Genomic DNA, 25383 nt, shown 5'->3' on the forward strand with positions numbered 1-25383 from the left:
CTCACATAAAAACACCAGGCAGGCCCCACAAATAACCCAGAGGTGCATTTTAAATAAAAGCACACATTCTACTCATGTAAAAACACGCTGACTCCCGGACCGCCCGTGGGCCGGATTTAGAAGGCGATTGGGCCAGATCCAGCCCCAGGGCCTTAGTTTGCCCACCCATGGTCTTATTGTTAACATTTTCGACTGCATATTATTGTGTATCTATCCATATTGTCCAAAGTGTTTGTTACATTACAAGCGATATTAAAATCCTGCTATTGTTTTCATCTTGCTTACAGTGGTCTCCTAAATAAACTATAACATTTTTATCCCCATTCTTTCCTGAAGTTTTTTTGTCTTCTTGGTTTCTGAGCTTTCCAGTCAGTTTTGCCATAGTCCAGTCAGTTTTGCCATGGTAGGGACTCTGTCTTCTTTCCATCTCTGGGATAGCAGCATCCGTGCGGCTGTTTTCGCACACATAATAAGACTTTTCTGCTCATTTGGAATATCAGCACCTACAATCTCTAGTGTGCTTCCAATTCCACGTAGGATGCCCTTCATGAGGTTCATTCGTGGAGGGGGCTGAGGTTTCCCCCCTGGCCTGCGGCAGGGAGGCCAGGAAAATCAGCCAAATTTGGTGAGTGTGATGCAGTTGCTAAGCAACCGCAAGAGGGCTTTCTCTTTATTCCCCAATCTGACAGTGGAATAAAAAGGTGTGTGTTTGTGTGTGTTGACCGGGAAAGGGGACACTGTTGCTTATCAGGAGAAAGTCACTCAAGGGAAACTCCACATGGTTTTGCCAAGGAAAGCCAAATTTTCCTCCTAATCAGTTTTTCTCCTGCTGGCAAATTTCAGCCGGCCTGTTTTGTTTATTCCTCATAAAAAGAAGACATTTTAAAAAACAAAAAGATGTTTGGGGAGACTGCGAACCTTGAATGAAGTAATGTTTAGAATCATAGAATTGGAAGGGAACATGAGGGTCAGCTAGTCCAACCCCCTGCAATGCAGGAATCTTTTGCCCAACGTGGGACTCGAACCCACAGCCCTGAGATTAAGAGAACCGGGCTTTACCGACGATGTCACAAAAGCTGTTGTATTTCAGGTCAATAGGCTAGAGCATGTGTGGGGAACGTTCCCGAGCCCGAGGGCCACATTCCGTATCGGGAAGTCTTTCGGGGGCTGCATGCCAATGGTGGGCGGGGCCAGAGGCAAAACATGGGCGGGGCCATGGATGTCATTTCACACAGCTGGCTGCATTCCAGGCAGGCTGAAGTCAGAGATCCACGGAGGCAAGCAAGCAAGCCGGGGGCATTATCAGGGTAGCTGATGAGAGCACAGGATGGTCCACTGAAAGGGGTCTGGGTTCGAGCGAGGGCGCATTGTGCCGCACAGCTGCAGTTTGCCCACCCCCACGTAGATGGTAGGAAAGTACAGTGCTAATGTTGCAGATTTGCATCCTATAAGGTAAAAAGGGAAAGGACCCCTGGATAGTGAAGTCCAGCCAAACATGACTATGGGGTTGCGGCGCTCATCTCGCTTTCAGGCCGAGGGAGCCGGCGTTTGTCCACAGACAGCTTTCCGGGTCATGTGGCCAGCATGACTGAACCACTTCTGGCACAACGGGACATTATGACGGAAGCCAGAGCGCACGGAAATGCTGTTTGCCTTCCCGACGCAGTGGTACCTATTTATCTACTCACGCTGGCATGCTTTTGAACTGCTAGGTTAGCAGGAGCTGGGACAGAGCAATGGGAGCTCACTCCATCGCGGAGATTCGAACCGCCAACCTTCCGATCGGCAAGCCCAAGAGGCTCAGTGGTTTAAACCACAGCACCACCCACATCCCTATCCTATCCTATCCTATCCTATCCTATCCTATCCTATAAGGTGGTCAAAGCTCAAGGTCCCTTGGTGGAATGCAACACAGAAATCTTTCAGGTAACATGTGAATCTAAGCATGGATGCTTCAAGAATTATCTTAAAACAGGCCACCACCTAGACTGGACTGAGCAAAGAAGGTACTCACGCTTAATATTTTGGAAAATACTGTGGATTGGGAAGGGACCCCGAGGGTCATCTAGTCCAACCCCCTGCAATGCAGGAATTTCGACTAAAGCAGCCATGAGAGATGGCCATCCAACCTCTGCTTAAAAACCTCTAAGGAAGGAGAGTCCACACATCCCAAGAGAGTCCATTCCACAACTGCATGTATGGATAAGGGTATAAATTGGGCATATTAAAGAAAAAGAGACACATCGACTGATTAAATTATTCAAAGAAAAGGCAATATTTTGTAATCAGACCAGAGCTTCCAAAAGGCTGAACCTTTCCATAACTTCAGGTGGTTATTGCAATTTATAAACAGCCATTTATTTTTAAAACGGAAGTGCCGGGGGTGAGGGGAGGGAAGAGATTGTTCGCCACTGCCGCACTTGAGAGCGAAGCGATTTCCCCCAGACTCGCTCTTTAGAAAAACCACCAGACGACATCAAAGACAGTTCGTTGGCACAGCAACGTACTTTTGCCATGCTAACGAAGGGCACTTTGGCCGATGGCCCACGCCAACTGCTTTTATTGCTCTGATTATCAAAACGCTTGCTGGGCACTTTCTCACTAGCTCTCCCCGGACTTCTTTTGTTCAGGAAGCGCTGCTGTCACACCTGCTGGGTAATAAGAACGCCACATGCTTTTTGTACCTGACTAATAAAATGCTTATCCCTGTAGATGGGTCAAGTGGAAAGAGGGCGCCTCTACTGCAGTCCTGAAAAGTGTTTGGAAGGTGGCAGAAAGTATCTGGGCAACTTCTTGCTCCTCCCTGCTCCTGCAGAAAACTGGTGGGCACTCACTCATTTCTGGGACACTCATTTCTGGAAGTTAAACTTCCCCAGGCCCTGATAAATCCACATTTTTAAGGAGGGCTTTTGATCCTAAATGGGACACGGGTGGCGCTGTGGGTTAAACCGCAGAGCCCAGGGCTTGCCGGTCAGAAGGTTGGCGGTTCAAATCCCCACGATGGGGTGAGCTCCCATTGCTCATTCTCTGCTCCTGCCAACCTAGCAGTTTGAAAGCATGTCAAAGTGCAAGTAGATAAATAGGTACCGCTCCGGTGGGAAGGTAAACGGCCTTTCCGTGCGCTGCTCTGGTTTGTCAGAAGCGGCTTAGTCATGCTAGCCACATGACCCGGAAGCTGTACGCTGGTTCCCTCTGCCAGTAAAGCGAGATGAGCGCCGCAACCCCAGAGTCGTCCACGACTGGACCTAATGGTCAGGGGTCCCTTTACCTTTACCTTTTGATTCTATATCTCTGCTGCCTTGCAGGATTTCGTAGAATCATGGAATTGCAGAGTTGGAAGGGACCCTGAGGTTCATCTAGTCCAACCTCCTGCAGTGCTGGAATCGCAACTAAATCACTCGTGACAGATGGCCATCCAACCTCTGCTTAATAGGCTCCAAGGAAGGAGAGTCCACAACACTATCTTCAGAAGAAGAAAAATGAGCACGGTCTCTCCAAAGTGAGAAAACCAGATGAATGTGTAGGTGTTAAATACAGATGTCTAATTTTATTCGTTCTTTGGAAGAGATAGTTTTAATGCAATTACATCATGCCTACTATTTTTTCTGTGCTTGTTTTCGATTTCAACTCAATAGTGTTTGTGTGTGTGTGTGTGTGTGGTTTTGTTTTTTTTCTTCCGGCAAGAACAGAACAACTACCACAGTAGCAAAACTAGATCAACTTCCCAATTTGCAAAACAGTTTTTGCAGCCCTGCTGGTTCTCCCTGTTTTCAGATTCAGTTCACTTCCCCTCTGCCCTTAGGCATCACTTGAACTTTTTAAAAGGGAAAGCAAACCTCTTGAGCTGCTGTCATTAACAGGTCAAAATTCCACAGGTGAAGCATGCCCCTGCCTGGAGGCTCAGTGCCATGGAATATTTATTTACCTGCGGAGTTTCTGCCTGCAGTCCTGCTACTGGAGGCACTAGGTAAAGGTAAAGGGACCCCTGACCATTAGGTCCAGTCGTGTCCGACTCTGGGGTTGCGGCACTCATCTCGCTTTACTGGCCGAGGGAGCCGGCATATAGCTTCCGGGTCATGTGGCCAGCATGACTAAGCCGCTTCTGGCAGATCAGAGCAGCGCACGGAAATGCCACTTAACTTCCTGCCGGAGTGGTACCTATTTATCTACTTGCACTTTTGATGTGCTTTCGAACTGCTAGGTGGGCAGAAGCAAGGACCGAGCAACGGGAGCTCACCCCGTCGCGGGGATTCGAACCGCCGACCTTCTGATCGGCAAGCCCTAGACTCTGTGGTTTAACCCACAGCGCCACCCGCATCCCTTACTGGAGGCACTAGCACTTATCAATAAATAAGGAAGGCCTTGTTGAATCAGTCCAAAGGCCCGGTTAGACCAGCATCCTTCTCTCACGATGGCCAACCAGATGCCCACAAGTAGGACCTGGGCACAACAACACTCTCCCCCATTTGTTGTGCAGGTGAGATCCAGGTTTCAAATCCCACTGAGCAATGAATAAAAGAAGCGGCCCTTATAGCAGCTCAGTCTAAGGATTCACCAGCACTAAATGTTTAAAGCAGTATCTCAGCACTGCAGACATCCATGGCTTCCCCCCACCCAAAGCATCCTGGGAACTGAACTTTGTTAAGGGTGCTGAGAGTGCTTTGGGGGACCCCCTACTCCTCTCCAGGTGCTACAATTCAGCTGCATATTCCTGCATTGCTTGGGGTTGGACTAGATGGTCCTCAGGATCCCTTCCCACTCTATGATTTCCAAAATAATAATAATAATAATAATAATAATAATAATAATAATAATAATACTTTTATTATTTATACCCCGTCCATCCGGCTCGGTTTCCCCAGCCACTCTGGGGCAGCTTACAGCACATAAAAAATTGTAAAACATCAGACATAAAAATTTTTCCCAGATACAGGGCTGCCTTCAGGTGTCTTTTAAAAGTCAGGTGGTTGTTTATTTCCTTGACATCTGAAAGAAGGGAGTTCCACAGAGTGGTTTAACCATCAAATCCTTCCTCCCCAGGAATTCTGGGAATTGTAGCTCTGTGGGGGGGAGGGGATGTCCCAGCGACACTCTGCACCCATAACAAACTACAGTTCCCAGGATTCTTTTGGGGGGGGGGCCACGACTGGTATGAGACTGTTTTAAATGTGCAGAGTAGATGGGATGGTGGCAGTCATCTACTTCAGTTGACCAAGGTCTCAGGCAGACACATTTCCCGGTAACTGCTGTGTACGGAAATGATAGAGATTCAACTTCAGGCCTTCTGCATTCAGCGCACCTGTTCCTGCTTAAGCCTGTCTTGTTCGCCTAAGTCCCTTAGCCTAAGTGAGCAAACTGGCAGTAATTGAAGGTGGGTATACTATGACCACCATTGGGGTAGCACAGAAACGGTACCTTAAAGGAGATGACCCATTTACTTGAACATCTGCCACGGTGGGATGGGAGAGATGGAGGCTGGATAACGAAGATGTGATGCAGGGAGGGGGAGCCTACTTCTCTCCAGATGTTCTCGGGCCCCAAAGCCCACCAGCCCGAGACATGATGGGAGCCACAACTCGTGTGCCACAGGCCCCCATCACTGATGCAACACCTCCTATCACAATGCTCTCTTTATGCCAGTGACATCGGAGGGACCTAATCACACACAAACTGGGAAGCAGGGCACCAGATGATCCAAAACTCCACATACCTATCACCCCCTTCCCTTCAGAACAGGACATAAAGTATTTTCACGCATGTACCCATCATGTATTTGGAGATGGCGTTTATAAGTGGTCCATGTTTCACAAGCATACAGTAAGGTTGGTAGTACCATAGCTTTGTAAACAAGCATTTTGGTTTCCCTGCGAACGTCGCGGTCCTCAAACACCTCTGCACTTCAACCGGGAGAAAATTGAAAGATTCCATCAACGGTGTCTCCAAAAAATTCTACATATCACTTGGGAAGACAGGCGAAATAATGCTAGTATACTGGAAGAAGCAAAGATCACCAGTGTCGAAGCAATGATTCTTCAACATCAACTTCGTTGTACTGGTCATGTTGTGCAGACGCCTGATTATCGTCTTCCAAAGCAACTACTCTCTTCCAAACTTAAAAATGGAACGTGTAATGCTGGTGGTCAACAAAAGAGGTTTAAAGACTCTCTCAAGGCAAATCTAAAAAAAATGTAGCATAAACACCGACAACCTGGGTGACACTGCCCTGCTAGCGCTCCAGATAGAGAACAGCCCTTACCAAATGTGTCATGGGCTTTGAAGACACTCAAACTCAGGGCGAAACGTGCTAAGAGGAAGGCATGTTCGGCAAACCCTCACCGTGATCAACTCCCGCCCGGGAACCTATGTCCCCACTGTGGAAGGACGTGTGGATCCAGAATTGGCCTCCACAGTCACTTACGAACTCACTTTTAAGACCATGTTCATGGAAGACAATCTTACTCGGCTACGTGGGATCGCCAAAGAAGAAGAAGAAAATTTGGTGTAGTGGTGGGGGTAATGGGGAACCTGTGGCTCCCTAGATGTTGCCATGCTATCTGGGGCACATGCAAACTGGAGTCTCTCAATATCGAAAGTGTCACAGGTTCGGCATTCCAAGCGGTGACGATTGAGAAGGCCTGGCAGGCCAAAGATTCCCCACCCCTGAGTTAGGGACATGTCAGCCTGCTGGTTTAAGTGGGTTCAAGGGCACCTGACTCTGCCTGCGACTGCAGCCTTCGATATATCTACGAGACTGAACTTAGACTTACCAGTGTGTTGGAGGAGTTATAGTCTTCTGCAGATTTATCTGGAAGGGGAAAGGAAAACAGAACACCTTTCAGATCCCCTACACATGAAATCAAATTAAAACCAAAGGCTATCCACCTTCAAACCGCCGAAGACCAATTCTCTAAAATCACCAACAGAAAAGGGAAAGAGACTAAATCTGCAGAGGCATTAGTTTCAGAACAACCTTTCCTCCATAAGGACTTTGTAATCAAGAACTAGTGCTGGAGTTTGCTTTCTTTCTCCGCCCTCCCAATCCCTTTTCCTTTTGTGCTGTTTCTTTTCCAATTTAAGGCCAAATACAGAGTGCATCTCATAATTGATCGCTGTAAACTGTTCTGGCTGTAGAGTGGGGTAAAACACTTTAAATAAATAGGGCTTACACACTTTTAGTCCCCCATCCAAGACTTCTCATGATGAGCAGCTTCTCTATCAGCTATCAAGGAAGTTATAAGTGATTGTTTTGTTATAAAGTAAGATATGAATGAGGGAAATGTTGATTTCTATGTGAATGTGGCTCTGGAAACTATAATAATGAAAAATAAAAATAAAATTTGTATATACAATCATTTAGGACTTCCCTTCTTCCCCTTCACTGGTTCCTTTGATTTTCTCATCATTTCTGCATATCCTTATATATTAATTTAGTTCTCTTTTCCTGTTATTATCCCATCATTTTATATTATGCAGTCGTACCTGGGAAGTCGAACGGAATCCGTTCTGGAAGTCCGCCTGACTTGCAAAACATTCGAAAACCAAAGGTCAGCTTCTGAAAGAATGTCTGATGACCGAAACACTCACTTTGATCGTTCGGGAGCCAAAACGTCTGAGAACTAGGCTGTTCGAAAACCAAGGTATGACTGTACAGTGGCACCTTGGTTCTCAAACGCCTTGGCCCTCAAACAACTTGGAACCCAACACACTGCAAACCTGGAAGTAAGTGTTCCGGTCTGCGAACTTTCTTCGGAAGCCGAACATGCTCCGTTTTGAGTGTTACGCTTCTTATTTGAGTGCCGCACTTCCGTTTTGAGCGTTACGCTGAGATCTGTCTGTTTTTGCTATTTATTTTGGGTTTTTGCGGCCCTTTTTTGTTTGTTTTTGCGACTGTGTGGAAGCCAGTCCAGCCCAGATTGACTGATTGTGTGACTGCAGTACATTGTTTATTGCTTTCATTTTATGGATCAATGGTCTCGTTAGATAGTAAAATCCATGTTAAATTGCTGTTTTAGGGGTTACTTTTAAAAGTCTGGAACGGATTAATCCGTTCTGCATTTCTTTCTATGGGAAAGCGGGCCTTGGTTTTGGAATGCTTTGGTTTTGGAACAGACTTCTGGAACGGATTCAGTTTGAGAACCAAGGGGCCACTGTACTGTTGAATTTACCTTAATCCTGCTAACGTTTATACAGGTGAAACTCGAAAAATTAGACTATCGTGGAAAGGTTAATTTCTTTCAGTAATTCAACTTAAAAGGTGAAACTAATATATGAGATAGACTCATGACATGCAAAGCGAGATATGTCAAGCCTTTATTTGTTATAATTGTGATGATTATGGCGTACAGCTGATGAGAACCCCAAATTTACAATTTCAACTTTGGGGTTTTCATCAGCTGTATGCCACAATCATCACAATTATAACAAACAAAGGCTTGACATGTCTCGCTTTGCATGTCATGAGTGTATCTCATGAGTCTATCTCATATCTCCAGCAGCTAATGAAAACAATTGCTTACATAAATGGACTTTTCCACAATATTGTAATTTTTCAAGTTCCACCTGTATATATGTATAACCACCAGAACATCCAGTAGGTTGTTTTGTAGCCAGGATATGTGCAAATTCTCTTCGGTTCTCAAAAAAACAAATACCCCACAGGCATGCCAAGTAAAAGCTGACCAAGCGCACCTGGCTACCTGTGCAAAGAAGGGTTTCTCACCCATCCATCCATTCATCATGACTTACCTGTGAAGCTCATATACTTCTGGCTATTGGAGGTCTTTTTGGAATTGTAGAACTCTAGGACGTCGAGCACGGCCTGCGGGTTCTTCTTCTGCTCCGATTTGGTGATGTTGGAGGTTTGCAGCAAGCGGGCCCATTGCTCAGGCATCCCCTGGGAAGATGGCAAGCAGCGCAGCCATGAAGACAGTTTTGTAGGAACGCGGGAAGATGCCTTACACAGAGTCAGACCATCTAGCTCAGTACTGTCTGCACTGACCGGCAGCAGCCCTCCAGGATTTTGGAAGGGAACAAATCCAGGCCCTGGCTGAGAATGCCAGGAATTGGGCCTGGGACCTTCAGCACGCAAAGCAGAACGTATTTTTAGTTTTTTTTTATTATTATTATTATTATTATTATTATTAATACGTTTCCTAGCACAATTCAAAGTGTTGGTGTTGACCTTTAAAGCCCTAAACGGCCTCAGTCCTGTATACCTGAAGGAGCGTCTTCACCCCCATCGTTCAGCACGGACCCTGAGGTCCACCTCCGAGGGCCTTCTGGCGGTTCCCTCATTACGAGAGGTGAGGTTACAGGGAACTAGACAGAGGGCTCAGAAAATGATTCTGATTAAATTTCATGCCCATTCATTGAAACTTAGTCCCACTTCCTTCTTCAGTTCTTTTTACGAGAATGTGTTTTCTTTTTTTTAAATACAGTGGAGACGAAATATAATTGTTATTTCTGGATTTTTAAAAATTGTTTTGTGGAGGGTTTTTTGTTCCACATAAACTAGTAATCAGTTCAGGAGATTGTTGCTCCATTTGTTACAAATACAAATAAATATTATTTCAAAAGTAAATTCTGTTTGTAATAATTGTTTGGATACACTATATTTTTAATATGCTAGTTGTGATAATTTTATGCCCATTAAAATTGTCCATAGTTATATTTTATGTTTCTAAAGTAACAGAATGGCTTTCAATCTGGAAAAGAAAAAAGAAGTGCTAATTAGCATTTTTTTTTCAACTTTTCCGAAAAAACCCGGGGGGAAACCGGCTTTTTTCCGAGCTTCAAAATTTCCGGAAATTTTACATCTGCATGGGAAATATATCAATAGATCATCCAAAACCAGTTTGGAAGTCCACATCGTGATGTCGGTTCCATAATTTTTGACCTGGCAATATACCGCGAATCACGCTCTGTGTGTGTGTGTGCTATGCAAAAATCAGGAAGTGCCTCTACAAAGCTCCATCCTTATTTCAGACATCGTGATGTTATCAGTATATCGCAGGTGATAATACTGCAGTGCTGAAAACCAGGTATCGCCCAGCCCTACAACGCAGGGTTGTTGTGAGGATAAAAGAGCAAGGGGAAGACACCACGCTGAGGCCCGTGAATGAAACGCTGGGTAGAGAGAAAATGAATACCCCAACCATCAGTTACTGAACAGATCACTGGTGGCCTGCAGTTTATATCCATCAGCACAGCAGGTAAGAGCCGTCCACCATTTCCATTCATATCTCTCGCTGCCACCCCCCCCTCCCCTGCTGTCCCCCGTTCTCCTTACTGTGAATTCGCCTGTGACGGCATCGAACCCAACGTGAATCGTGTGCTCAAAGTCGGAAGGGAGGGAGATCTCGGGGCGCTCTTTCTCCTTCTTCTTGTTGGCTGTTCGAAGGGGAAGAAAAAAAAACCATCCCGAAAAGGAGGGGACTGCGTTAGTCAGCATTGTGACTATCGATTTATATAGACAGGCAAGATAGTTTATACTCGCTTCAAAGGCGCAGGGCGCATCATGGAGCACGAGGCGACAGGTCTCTGCCCCAAGAAGCTTCCCATCTGAAATCTGAGCTATGGGGAAAGAAGCTGCCATATTGATAAGAGGACTGGTGCACAAGGTGGGATAAGCCCTGCCCTCCCCCAAGGTCTTTCTCAGCACAGACCAGAGAGCTCATGCAGACGATCACCTGCAGGCTGCTGAACTACAACTCCCATGATCCCTGGGCATTTGCCAGCCTGTCTGGGGTTGATGGAAGTTGGGAGTCCTGGAACATCTGCAGGGCACCAGGTCCCCTATTCCTGCCCTAAGCAGTTTGGGAGCAGGTTATTTGACTGTACCCACACAGACCTGCTAAACCTCAAGAGCACTTGCACTGAGCAAACTACGGTTCCCAGGATGCTTGGGGGGGGGGGAACCGTGACTGTAGAAAGTGCAAATGAAGTCCTTGGAATGCATAGTGCAGACAGGGCCTTAGTGGGCTAGTAGCTACTACGGTCTCCTAAACAAGAGGGTAGGGCTGAGACCTATTTTCTTTTAAATCCCCCAAGTTTTGTGGGCAGGCAGAAATTCAACAGGTGTGGCTCTTCCTCTCCTAGAAACACAAGAACATGGGAAAAGGTTGCTCTTGTGGGCTGTGGCTGTTAAGCATGGAGGTAGCTAGGGGAAAGGAAGGAAACCCACAAGGATATTTTAGAGTTATATATTTTAGAGGAGTGTGGTGGAGTCTCCTTCTTTGGAGGTCTTTAAGCGGAGGCTTGACAGCCATCTGTCAGGAATGCTTTGATGGTGTTTCCTGCTTGGCAGGGGGTTGGACTGGATGGCCCTTGGGGTCTCTTCCAACTCTAGGATTCTATGATTAACAAGTTTTAGGAGAAAGTGCTGAACTGTATAACTCTGACAGCGCAGAAAAAGTTAAATCTCTCAGAAGAAGTGTGCATGCACACGAAAGCTCATACCAAGAACAAACTCAGTTGGTCTCTAAGGTGCTACTGGAAAGAATTTCCTATTTTGTTTCCTATTTTGTTTCGACTATGGCAGACCAACACGGCTACCCACCTATAATTAATTGTAAGACTGTAAGACTAATTGCAGCCGTTTAGAGTCGTCAACAGGTTTTCCACACTTATCAGCCTATCACCCATTCCCACCACCCTTCTGAGTAATACCCCTCCCCACTCCCCCACTATATTTAAGGATCTGGTGACTTCTGTTTCAGTGTATCTGAAGAAGTGTGCATGCACACGAAAGCTCATACCAGGAACAAACTCAGTTGGTCTCTAAGGTGCTACTAGAAAGAATTTTCGATTTTGGTTTCACCTGTAATTAAATCTCTCAGCAGAGGATATTCTTTCAAACTATATACCTGCAGTATGGAAATTAACAACAGGACACCGAAAATGGATTATCGGTGCCCTAATGGTGGCTATGAGACTGATATTGACATAGAATCATAGAATCCTAGAGTTGGAAGAGACCACAAGGGCCATCCAGTCCAACCCCCTGCCAAGCAGGAAACATCATCAAAGCATTCCTGACAGATGGCTGTCAAGCCTCTGCTTAAAGACCTCCAAAGAAGGAGACTCCACCACACTCCTTGGCAGCAAATTCCACTGTCCAACAGCTCTTGACGAATTGGAAGAATAAAGATATGATACCCTTGAATCAATGGATCGACAAATATTATTATTATTATTATTATTAGTATTAGTATTAGTATTAGTATTATTAATACCCCAACCATCGGGCTGGGTTTCCCCGGACAACACCTGCAACTTATGAACGGTCTGCTTACTGATGTAGACTTTGTTTGGATAAATATGATAACATTTGGAACGTCGTGGGCTATTAACATTTATATATGCATTAGGATAATAACACTGTATCAATATACGTAAGAATGTACGATGAGAGTATATTACATTGCATTTCTGAAGATCCACCCCTTTCTTTTACACATCTTTGTTCTCCCCCCCCCTCATCCCCCCCTTTTCTCTTCGTACCACTTTATTTCTTTTAAATGGTGATTTTTTTCAATAAAAATATTAATATTAGAACACAATAAAAAGAATCTTAATTTTTACGTGGTATTTTAACGCTGTCCTGAAGCTGTTAAAATGCAGAGACCCACACTAACTAGGGGCACTTGACTACCCCATTTAGAGCGCCCCCCCCCCTAAATTAGCCCAGCGTGGAAGGTTCTCTGCTAATGCCATTAACTCTTTCTGTGTCCTGCATAAGCCGTTTAAAAGCAAAACACAAGGCCGCAGCTATGGAGAACGACATTAATTACCTTCATAACCTGTTAAATACCACCGGCCTGTACGTTGTTATGGGATTACAAGAGCAACAGATGGTTTTCGCCGACCGAAATCCGAAGAGCTTTGGCGGTCTGAGTCTGAATGCATTAAAATATTAACGCTGTAATCTTTTTTTTTTCTTTCTTTCTCTCTCTTTTCCCCGCAATGCTAAAACACCGTACAGAGCAGCGCGAGGCAGGAGCTTACTGGGATTAGCAATTTTAAGGCCCGCTGAACCCGGATTTGCAATCTAATCCCCTTTTGATAGCGTCTGTGGGGATTTTCAACGGGGCCTTTTCCAGCGGCGCAAGCGAGGCCAGAACTTTAAAACTTTTACAACCAGGATTCTTAAAAGTGGGCCTCTCCCTTCTCTAGCGGGTCAATCCTCCCCCCAAACTGGTAGAAGGTTAGCCAAAAACCAGTGACTTCCCCCAGGTTGTTGTGCGGAAGATCTTCATTATTACGGCGGCAAGTGGTGGCTTGAAAATGAATGGGAAAAAGTCAGTTTTAAGATATTCATGGCATGTGGGGACGCCAACTATAGGGGGCAGAAGGTACTTAGGCCCCCTTAACATTTGTGGGTAGGGGGCCGAGCTGGGCTAGATTACACTCCCTCTGGAGGAGGGGGTACGTAGTTTCGGGGTACTTCTGGACCCTCGGCTGTCGCTTGGGGCTCAGGTGGCCTCAGTGGCACAGAGTGCCTTCCATCAGCTTGGGCTGGTGGCCCAGCTGTGCCCCTAACTGGCAGGGATAGCCTAACTACTGCTGTCTATGCTCTGGCAACCTCTTGGTTAGACTACTGCAATGCATTATACTTGGGGCGGCCCCTGAAGACAGTCTGGTGCAGAATTTGGCGGCCAAGCTGCTGACTGGAACAAGACGGTTTGAGCACCAATCCCGGCTCGACTACACTGGCAGCCAATTGGTTTCCGGACCCGATTCAAAGTGTTGGTTTTGATGTATAAAGCCTTAAATGGATCAGGACCGCAACACCTCAAGGATTGCCTCTCCCCATATGAACCGACCCAGCCCCTACGACCATCATCTGCGGCCCTTCTTTGTGTGCCTCCTCCAGGAAACGTCTGGGCGCCATCATTATACAGGTGAAACTCAAAAAATTAGAATATCGTGGAAAAGTCCATTTATGTAAGCAATTGTTTTCATTAGCTACTGGAGTTTAATATATGAGATAGACTCATGACATGCAAAGTGAGATATGGCAAGCCTTTGTTTGCTATAATTGTGAAGATTATGGCGTACAGCTGATGAAAAGCCCAAAGTTGAAATTGTTAATTTGGGGTTCTCATCAGCTGTACGCCATAATCATCACAATTCTAACAAATAAAGGCTTGACATATCTCGCTTTGCATGTCATGAGTCTATCTCATATATTAGTTTCACCTTTTAAGTTGAATTACTGAAAGAAATTAACCTTTCCACGATATTTTAATTCTTGAGTTTAACCTGTATAACTTAGGGTGCCAGGCAAAAACATTTCTCTTCTCTGGGACTTGGGCTAGTTAAATAATCTATTGCCTTTTAAATGTGTTGTTTTGCTTGTTATGCATTTCTGCATTTTTATACTGTGAACTGCCCTGTGATCCTTGGATAAAGGGCAGCATATTAATTTAATAAAGAAATAGTAAGGAAATACTGCATGTTGTGTATTGATTCAAGGGTTATCATATCTGTATTACTATTGTCTGTATTCACATTAGGGGAAAGTAACTGCCTTCCTGTTCCAGAAGGAACAGCTACTATTGGTTCATTCAAGTTGCTGCATTTGGATCCTCAGTCTTATTGTTTCCCACCAAAAGGTAGCTTTGTGATTGCTTGAGATTGTTCCCTCCAAAATGTATCCTTTCTAGCCAGTCTTCTGTCCCTATAAATGTAGCTTCCCTCTCCTCAGTTCCCCAGTCATGTTTACTTGAATAAAGCCCCACATAGCTTGAGGGGCCAAAATATTCCAACATATCCAACCGATCGCTGTGTTTTGCAGAAGTGCACCCCACGGCTACCATTCTATCAGGGAAGTCTGATCCTCATGATGTCAGAATTGGGCCTTCTGATATGATGGTTCCTCTACTAATAGGATCTCTCTCCTATTAGTACCAGAGGGGGTGCCTCCTCTATCAGCTTTTCAGCCCCCGTTAAAGGCATTCCTCTTTCAACAAGCCTTCAAAAACCCTTATCCCCATTGGTATCTAACTTGGAACTACAGTCGCATCTTGGAAGCTGAACGGAATCCATTCCGGAAGTCCGTTCGGCCTCCAAAACGTTCAGAAACCAAAGTGCGGCTTCTGATTGGCTGCAAGAACCTCTTGCAGCCAATCAGAAGCCGCGGAAGCCCTGTCGGACATTCGGCTTCCAAAAATAGTTGGCAAACCGGAACAGTCACTTCTGGGTTTGCGAAGTTCGGGAGCCAAAACGTTCGGGAACTAAGCTGTTTGACTTCCAAGTTATGACTGTATACTGATTTTGTGTCCATGCAGTTGCTTTAAAAAAAAAATTATATCTATTTTTTTTAATTGTTTTCCAATAATCAAGATGTTATATATTTAACTGTTTTATACATATATCGAAAATCACTTTGGGGGTTCCTCGTGAGAAGCAATTCCTTTGGAAAGACTTTATTGATGTCCGGGTCTCCCTTTCTGGCCTCTCTCAAAGTCGCTGCTTACGTCTGAGTAAATATGTCGGATCCAAAACATATTTACTCAAGCCGCAAGATCTCTCGCTTTTAAAAAAATAATTTGCACCCAAGGACATGTCTTGAGGATTCTAGCCTCAATTAGAATTCCAGCTCAAGATTGCAACTTAAACCCAAGAGTAAACAATCTTGACTTGCTGCTAAAAATATGCAAAGGGTTTGTTTGATTTGTTCACGACTGAAGAAACAGCAATGAGATGTTTTCCTGATCTGACTTGCGGAAGCCACATCTCCTGCCGTTAGAAGAGTTTGCTTTTTAAACGGCAATGTGGTTGGCAGACATTCAACAGGTTAGGCCTTTCCCAGCATAGAGATGCAGCAATGTTGAAGCTTCACCTGTTGAACTTTGGCCTGTCACAGAAAGAGCCCTGCCAGAAAAACAAGGTGTCAAACCAAGGGGCACCAGAGGTCAAACAATCCAAAGTTAGTCCAGCATTGGACTAGATCAGGGAAAGCCAACTCCCAATAGACTGAGATCTACTCACAGTATAAAAAAACTGGCAGGGATCTACACATTGTCGCAAAAAGACTGGCAGTGATCTACCAAAAGTTGTAGAACTTTTTTTTTTTAGTAAGCCAAAGATGTTGAGCTTTCTTTTGCAAGCCAAAGTTGGGTCTTTTTTGCTTTTTTGTAAGAAGATTGCTGAGGGGCCGGGGATCATTCAGGATCTACCAGGAACACCCCACGATCTACCAGCAGATCACTATCTACCTGTCGGACATGCCCTGACTAGATGATCCTTGGGGTCCCCTTCCAATTCTGTGACACGATTCCTAGACTCTAGAAACACAAAATCATAGAAATGTAGGGTTGGAGGGGGACCCAAAGGTCCTCTAGTCCAACCCCCGGCAATGCAGGGAATCGCAGTCACCCAACCTCTGCTTGGAAACCTCCTGTTGGAAGAGCAGCGATTTCACGTGGAGCGATTCTCAAATGAAATCAGTGAGCAAGCGAGCAAGCGAGCAAAAGGCGAAAACAAGGCCAGCGTACTTTTGTCTCCCGGTAAGATCGAACGGTAAAAGCGGTCCCTCTTTTTCTTCTCTTCCGGATTAGGAGGCAACGGTTTGGAGCCGTGGTTCAAGGGTCCGGCCTCTTTGCTTCCGCTGCCTATCATCGTGCTGGTGTTCCTCATCGGGGGAGCCGGAGGCTTGTCTTCAGCTTCTAGGCCATTATTGGACATCTTCAGCGACGACAGCTACAACTAGGATCAAAAGAAACACGCGGTTTGGACACGGTTGGTTGAGGCGCACGGAAAACAAGCAGAGGCGAGTATACCATGTTTTTCCATGTATAATATGCCCCCGTGTATAAGGCACCCCGTATTTTGGGGGACTCCAAATTAAGACAATGGGGGTTAGGAATTGTTGAGCTTTTGGGGGGGGCGGATTGCCCAAATGAATGAATGAATGAATGAATCTTTATTTGCGTCAGACATCAGCCATAGCAATACAAGAACAATGCAATATACAAAGAATAGAAATAAGAAGTCAATTATATAAAATACATTTTAGGGTTTTAGATTGCCCATAGTTGTTGAGCTTTTTTGGGGGGGGGGTGGCCCAGAGTTCTTGAGCTTTTTTTAAGGGGAGGGGGGGGTTTGCCGAAAATCGCTCACCCGCCTGACCTACGCTGCAAAACCCACCTATCGTCTGTCCCCTCACTGAAAGAAGCCGCCAATCGCTCGCCCAATTGCTGCAGCAACCACCAATCAACTCCAGCCCTTGCCGCAGCCAGCAATAACACACCCAGTAAAGGTAAAGGGACCCCTGACCATTAGGTCCAGTCGCGGATGACTCTGGGGTTGCGATGCTCATCTCGCTTTACAGGCCGAGGGAGCCGGCATTTGTCTGCAGACAGCTTCTGGGTCATGTGGCCAGCATGACAAAGCCGCTTCTGGCGAACCAGAGCAGCGCATGGAAACGCCGTTTACCTTCCCACCGAAGCGGTACCTATTTATCTACTTGCACTTTGACGTGCTTTCGAACTGCTAAGTTGGCAGGAGCAGGGAGCGAGCAACGGGAGCCCAGCCCATTGCGGCGATTTGAACTGCCGACCTTCTGATCAGCAAGCCCTAGGCTCTGTGGTTTAACCCACAGTGCCACTCGCGTCCTTTAACACGCCCAATAGCCGCTGACAATCTCCAGCTTGCAGCAGCAACCAGTCACACGTCCCACCTATGCACTATCCGTGTATAAGACAACCCCCAATTTTAAACAAAAATTTTAAATAAAAAAAACCTTGTCTTATACACCTACACCTGAAATTAGTTATTGTAATCATCGGGTGAACTGAACATGAATTAAGTTCATTCTGGGGTGGATCCCAGACTTTTTCCAAAACTCACCCCCAGTGCCCCCTCCCCTATAAAAAGCATTGTTCAGAAAGTGGTGTGCGTAACTGCTACGGAAGATTAAAAACACAATGCCATTTGAAGCAGTCACAAATAATGGCACATTTATTCGCAATCCAATTAGAACCGTTTAGTTAAAAATTCAACCAAACCGATGGATTCGATCCCGTGATCCCAGCTTTCCAACCAGGAGTCTCTGCTACCTGTGCCTTTGAAAGATCTCCGTGGCAGGCAAGAGTTGAGGGTGGCACTGTGGGTTAAACCACAGAGCCTAGGGCTTGCTGATCAGAAGGCTGGCGGTTCGAATCCCCGCAACGGGGTGAGCCCCCATTGCTCGGTCCCTGCTCCTGCCCACCTAGCAGTCCAAAAGCACGTCAAAGTGCAAGTAGATAAATAAGGTACCACTCCGGCGGGAAGGTAAACGGCATTTCCGTGCGGTGCTCTGGTTCGCCAGAAGAGGCTTTGTCATGCTGGCCACATGACCTGGAAGCTGTACGCTGGCTCCCTTGGCCAGTAACGCGAGATGAGCGCGCAACTTTACCTTTACCTTTACCTTAAGACAGGCTTGCTAACTATCTGGCACCTTCTGTAGATGACTGCATTACTTAGGGAAGAACCCCAAGGAAGCTGGAGTTACCGCATTCATACTTGCAACTGGGACTCATGTTTGGGCATATTAGCCCACAGATCATAGGTCATTCAGTGCTTTCATTGCCCAGCAGAGGACCAAGCTTGGCCACGTAGGAAGGATTCTCAGCACGATAAGGAGAAGTCTGAAAACCGCCGCTCCCACCAAAACAGGAACCAGTGTAGGAAAGCGTTCAGAGTTTGCCCCAAGGTCACACAAACACAGCAATCTCAAATCAGATATGCAAAGCAGCCTTGTTTATTTTGCATAATTTGCTTTGCCTCTGCAGAACATGGCTGGGGGAGGGGGCAGGGTGGAGGAGGCGGGAGAGAGGAAAGCATCTAGGGAGAATGTCGGCGTTTGGTTACCTCTCACCCAGCAACAGTTCGGCTCAGCCTTGCTGATATTTTCCCCAAGCACCAGGGCATAAAAACCTCCGCTGCCATAAGGTTTAGATCAGGGGTCCCCAAACTAAGGCCCGGGGGCAGGATGCGGCCCAATCGCCTTCTAAATTCGGCCTGCGGACAGTCCGGGAATCAGCGTGTTTTTACATAAGTAGAATGTGTGCTTTTATTTAAAATGCATCTCTGGGTTATTTGTGGGGCACAGGAATATTTTTTTTCAAAATATAGTCCGCCCCCCCCCCACAAGGTCTGAGGGACAGTGGACCATCCCCCCTGCTGAAAAAGTTTGCTGACCCCTGGTCTATATTAAACTTCCTAGAATTTAATGAAGGCCATGGTTGTCAGAACACTGCATTCTAACACCAGGGATCCAAATTCCTTGCCTGCATTATGTGATGCCGTGAAACTAATTTTGTGTGCTTGTGTGTGTTCCCTCACTGCGAAATGCGAGGTCACAGGGAACCAGGCAGAGGGCCTTCCCTGTGGACCGTCCTCCCATCAGATGTCAAGGAAATAAACAACTATCTGGCTTTTAGAAGACATCTGAAGGCAGCCCTGTTTAGGGAAGTTTTTAATGTTTGATGTTTTACTGTGTTTTTAATATTCTGTTGGGAGCCGCCCAGAGTAGCTGGGGAGGCCTGGCCAGATGGGCGGGGTATAAGTAATATATTATTATTATTATTATTATTATTATTATTATTATTATTATTATTATTCACATATCCAAGGCAGATGGAGGGAATTAAAAGAGAGAAACTGTCATAAATAAAAGAATCAGGTGTGTGCTACTTATGGAAGCTGCACTGCATTTATTCACATAACGTAACTGTATTTTTGATGGTTATAAGATAGGAAGAAGAGGCCGGCTGGATCAGGCCAATGGCCACCTAACTTTCTGTTCTCACTGTGGCCAACCGGATGGCTGTGGGGACCCCGCGAACATGACATGGGCAGGACATGGACAACGTGACTAGTAGCCATCGATAGCACTATCTCCCATGGACTTGTCTACCCCTCTTTTAAAGCCAACCGTTACTTCTTGTGGCAGTGAGTTCCACGGTTTAACTATGCGCTGCAGGAAGAAGTCCTTTCCTTTGCCTGTGCTGAACCTTCTAAACAATCAGCTTCGTTGGGTGTCTAAAAGTTCTAGCGTTGTGTCAGAAGTTTTCTCCCTAGTCTCTTTCTCCAACCCATGCAAAATCTTATACACCCCCTTCCCCGTGCAAAACTCTAAAACACGGTACCAAAAACCTATGCATGCCTTTTGTGTACTTCACCCAAGCTGGCATCCTACAGGATCCAAGCTCGCCGTTGTCATTTCCCAATTTACCGGCGCAGGAGGCATTTTAAACAAGCGGCGCCGAAATTGATTCTCAGCACCCGGAACATTTTTCTATTAGGAAATTCCCCGCAGAAAGTGATTAGTTCACGTGGTCCGGGGCAAAGTTCTCTCCCTGGCAAATGGAGGCATTCCCCAGCAATCTCCACGGTCCAGGTGGGTGTTTCAGACACCAACTTTCTCCCCTCTCCTGCTGTTCACGCCCCTGGCTTCCGGCCACCTTAGACATTCCTCCAGCACGCCAGAGAAAAGCGAAAACTGACAGCTGGAGGAACAAGTGGATTGGGGAATGGGGAGAGAGAGAGAGAAGCAGAGCTGCTTGGAAAGTTTCCGGGGAGTTCTCCTCGGCTGCATTTTAAAATGCGCTGTCGTGTTTGTCAATAAAATACATCACTTGTGACATGGGGCGCTTCCGGACTGCCACTCTTTTTGGGTGGGATTCAGTCAGAAACCACAAAATTCAGGCGGAGCAGTGGATGTGGGGGTGGGGGGAAGGGGGCTTGGACAACAAATCCACTTCCCCCCAAAATATCGGACTTTCACTTTTAAGGACAGCGAGGGTGGGGTAGAGGCACTGGAATGTGTGAGGCGACACTTTGGCGCAACATCGTCCAACCTCCCCACGAACAATCGGACTGAACGCTCATTAAGTAGCCGACATCGTCTAAAGGTGAAAGGTGGCCCATGACAGCATGCAGTCTCAGAACCGCAGCTGAAATATTCAAGGGAGTAAGGAACTTAAAAATGAAAATAAAATAAAAATAAATGGTGGTTATTAAAAGGATAACAGGTTATTATCCCCCATCTCGGGTTGCACACCTTTTTTTCCGGAGCAGAGACATGCTTGGAAATACCAGAAGCTGCTGTGGGAATCATAAAAATATTCAGTTCATGGAAGAAATATAGTGGTGATTCTCAGAACCTCTCCCCCAAACAGGAGGAAGAGGAGGAGGAGGAGGAGGAGGAGGAGGAGGAGGAGGAGGAGGAGGAGGAAGCACCTCGCCCTCGTCCCCCACATGCACACAAAAGCAAAAATTGTAACAATTCAGAAAGGCAAGGGGACTTGGCAGGTGCTACTGGGTGTCTGACGGTACTGTGGTGCCTGTTTAGAACCCAGGTCTATGAAAATCAAGTCTTGACTTTGGACTTGCAGGTTGGCTATGCTTACATGAATAATGACCATTAATAAACTTTGATGTGAATGGGTATCTTTCTAAGCCATCACCTGTTAACCTGATCTTTCTTGAAGAGCAGATACTAAGGATCAGCCCCGAAACCTTCTGCAAGCAGTGTTAGAAATTTCATGCGCAGAAGCGCTAAATCACGCTATGCGCAGAAGCGCCGAATTGCGCCGCGCACATACGCAGATACGGTGCTTCACGTTGCGCTCTTTTCATGTTGCGAACGTGCCTCCAGAACGGATCCCGTTCGCAACCAGAGGTACCACTGTATATGAGCTGGGCGCCAAATGGCTCCTTAAACCAAGGTTACAGTCGCCAAAACAGAAAGTCGTTGCCATTTGGGGGTCAGACAGCTCAAAGGTTGCATTTTTCAATATGAATTTGGTTCCTGAAATTCGTTCTGACCGTGCAGATAAAAAAACAAGGATAGAATGCTACAGGGTGTGTTTTTAGTGTGTGAAAACAGTCCCGATCCAAGGATCCCCAGGCAGGCACCTCCAGAGGATGGTGACACCAGGCACCATCTTAGCGCCTGGGCATCTTCACTTGGTTGCAAGTGGCCGACAGCAAGGTGCCAAATGCGCCTGGCGAATATCAAACGCTGTCTGCAAACAAAGTTACATTTACCGCTTGGTGGGGGCGCAGACTCAGACCAGCAGTTCCTTCCCCCACCCCACCGGTCCCTCCCAACTAATCTGGCCCCACATCTTGCAGGGCATGGCAGGGGAAGGCTGGTTGTCCCTTTCACACTTTGCTGAAATCCCAGCGTTGCCTGCAAATCCTTACTTTTAGCAATGCCCACTGTTGCGCCAAGGGACGCGGGTGGAGCTGTGGGTTAAACCACAGAGCCTAGGGCTTGCGGATCAGAAGGTCGGCGGTTCAAATCCCCATGATAGGGTGAGCTCCCATTGCTCGGTCCCTGCTCCTGCCAACCTAACAGTTCAAAAGCATGTCAAAGTGCAAGTAGATAAATAGGTACCACTCCAGCGGGAAGGTAAACTGCATTTCCGTGCGCTGCTGTGGTTCGCCAGAAGTGGCATAGTCATGCTGGCCACATGACCCAGAAGCTGTCTGCTGACAAACGCCGGCTCCCTTGGAGCACAAAATACCGTATTTTTTGCTTCATAAGATGCACTTTTTTCCTCCTAAAAAGTAAGGGGAAATACCTGTGTGTCTTATGGAGCGAATGGTGGTCCCTGGAGCTGAATTGCACAGGGGCCAAAAGAGGATCATGCTTTTTATTTTACAAAGAGAAAAGGGGGTGTTGAAAGGACCCGACTCAGCAGCTGATCAGCAAGAGATCAGGAGAGTGATAAGAGTCCCGGCTCCCTTTCAGCCCAGGCCTCCATTGTTGAATGTGCTGCAGAGGGAGGTTGTTTGTTTCCCCAGTGACATGTGACTGGCTGATTAGATTATCTGTCTGGAAACTGTAGAAAACGCTCCCTTCCTTTAGAAGCTGCAGAAATGTGAGTTGAACCCCATAAAAACAGGGCTTTTCCTCTTTGCTTTTTCCCCCTTTGCAAAAGGAGCTTTGCTTTTCCCCCTTTGCAAAAAAAGCTGCAAAACGTTTAGCTGATCCTAAAAAAAAACAGGGCTTATAGAGGAGGAAAACAATTTCTGGGTTTCCTCCTCTAAAAATGAGGTGCGCCCTATGGTCCGGTGCGCCCTATGGAGCGAAAAATATGGTAAATTCCAGAGAGGCTGATAAGCTATGAAAGATTTAGTGTTTTGCACAGTGCTATAAAGGGGAAGGAAGTCGTCGTCTTACAAATTCATCATCTGCAAATATTATAATAATAAATAATAATAATATTTATTATTTGTACCCCGCCCATCTGGCTGGATTTCCCCAGCCACTCTGGGCGGCTTCCAACAGAAATCAAATACAAAAATATCAAACATTAAAAACTTCCCTAAAAAGGGCTGCCTTCAGGTTTTTTCTGAATGTCAGGTAGTTGTTTATTTCCCTGACCTGTGATGGGAGGGCGTTCCACAGGGCGGGCGCCACTACCGAGAAGGCCCTCTGCCTGGTTCCCTGTAGTTTTGCTTCTCGCAGTGAGGGAACCGACAGAAGGCCCTCGGCGCTGGATCTCAGTGTCCGGGCTGAATGATGGGGGTGGAGACGCTCCTTCAGGTATACAGGACCGAGGCCGTTTAGGGCTTTAAAGGTCAGCACCAACACTTTGAATTGTGCTCGGAAACGTACTGGGAGCCAATGCAGATCTCTCAGGACCGGTGTTATGTGGTCCCGGCGGCCACTCCCAGTCACCAGTCTAGCTGCCGCATTTTGGATTAATTGCAGTTTCCGGGTCACCTTCAAAGGTAGCCCCACATAGAGCGCATTGCAGTAGTCCAAGCGGGAGATAACCAGAGCATGCACCACCTTGGTGAGACAGTCCGCGGGCAGGTAGTGTCTCAGCCTGCGTACCAGGTGGAGCTGGTAGACAGCTGCCCTGGATACAGAATTAACCTGCGCTTCCATGGACAGCTGTGAGTCCAAAATGACTCCCAGGCTGCGCACCTGGTCCTTCAGGGGCACAGTTACCCCATTCAGGACCAGGGAATCCTCCACACCTGCCCTCCTCCTGTCCCCCAAAAACAGTACTTCTGTCTTGTCAGGATTCAACCTCAATCTGTTAGCCGCCATCCATCCTCCAACCGCCTCCAGGCACTCACACAGGACCTTCACGGCCTTCACTGGTTCTGATTTGAAAGAGAGGTAGAGCTGGGTATCATCTGCATACTGATGAACACCCAGCCCAAAGCCCCTGATGATCTCTCCCAGCGGCTTCATATAGATATTAAAAAGCATGGGGGAGAGGACAGAACCCTGAGGCACCCCACAAGTGAGAGCCCAGGGGTCTGAACACTCATCCCCCACCACCACTTTCTGAACACGGCCCAGGAGGAAGGAGCGGAACCACTGTATAACAGTGCCTCCAGCTCCCAACCCCTCTAGCCGGTCTAGAAGGATGTTATGGTCGATGGTGTCAAAGGCCGCTGAGAGATCCAGCAGAACTAGGAAACAGCTCTCACCTTTGTCCCTAGCCCGCCGGAGATCATCGACCAGCGCGACCAAGGCGGTTTCAGTCCCATGGTGAGGCCTGAATCCCGATTGGAAGGGATCCAAATGGTCCGCTTCTTCCAGGCGTGCCTGGAGTTGTTCAGCAACCACTCGCTCAATCACCTTGCCCAAGAATGGTAGATTTGAGACTGGGCGATAGTTGGCCATATTGGCCGGGTCTAAAGATGTTTTTTTAAGAAGCGGTTTAATGACCGCCTCTTTCAGCGGGGCTGGGAAGGCTCCCTCACAGAGGGAAGCATTCACCACCCCGCGCAGCCCATCGCCCAGCCCCTCCTGGCTAGCTTTTATAAGCCAGGATGGGCAAGGATCAAGGAGACAGGTGGTTGGTTTCACTCGTCCAAGCAGCCTGTCCACATCCTCGGAGGTAACAGACTGAAATTGATCCCACGCAACTGGACTAGACAGGACTCTGGCACTCTCCCGCCCTGGCCCTGCTCCCACGGTGGAGTCTATCTCTTTCCGAATCTGAGCGATTTTATCCGCAAAAAACTTTTCAAACGCATTGCAGGAGATCTTGGGGTCCCTAGCATGCCCCGATGACGAAGGTGGCTCCGATAGATTCCGAACCACCTGAAAGAGTCTCCTGCTGCTATTTTCCGCAGATGCAATAGAGGCGGTGAAGAAAGTCTTCTTTGCCATCGCTATCGCCACTTGGTAGGCTCGACGTTGAGCTCTAACCTGTGTTCGGTCGGATTCAGAATGGGTTTTCTGCCACCGGCGCTCTAGCCGTCTCAACGATTGTTTCATCGCCCTCAGCTCCGGGGAAAACCACAGGGCTGTCCGGGCTCCATGCAACCGGAGAGGGCGCTTCGGAGCCAAACAGTCAATAGCCCTGGTTAGCTCCACATTCCAGTGGGCCACCAGGGAATCGGCTGAAAGGCCATCAA

The 25383-nt window shown here is 46.9% G+C and overlaps 1 protein-coding gene across 1 annotated transcript in view; it reads right to left on the bottom strand.

The window, feature by feature from the left end:
* Positions 1–16704, bottom strand: part of PAK1 (p21 (RAC1) activated kinase 1) — a 33716-nt gene extending 17012 nt beyond the window's left edge. The window contains exons 1-4 of the mRNA XM_033146003.1: positions 16500–16704; positions 10289–10389; positions 8746–8893; positions 6768–6805 (exon numbers count right to left, since the gene is read on the bottom strand). Coding sequence (XP_033001894.1) covers positions 6768–6805; positions 8746–8893; positions 10289–10389; positions 16500–16689 — 477 coding nt within the window. The 5' untranslated portion in view covers positions 16690–16704. The remainder of the gene's footprint in view (positions 1–6767; positions 6806–8745; positions 8894–10288; positions 10390–16499) is intronic.
* Positions 16705–25383: the final 8679 nt, after the last annotated feature.

Source organism: Lacerta agilis, chromosome 4 (genome assembly GCF_009819535.1).
Source record: "Lacerta agilis isolate rLacAgi1 chromosome 4, rLacAgi1.pri, whole genome shotgun sequence".
Taxonomy (NCBI): domain Eukaryota; kingdom Metazoa; phylum Chordata; class Lepidosauria; order Squamata; family Lacertidae; genus Lacerta; species Lacerta agilis.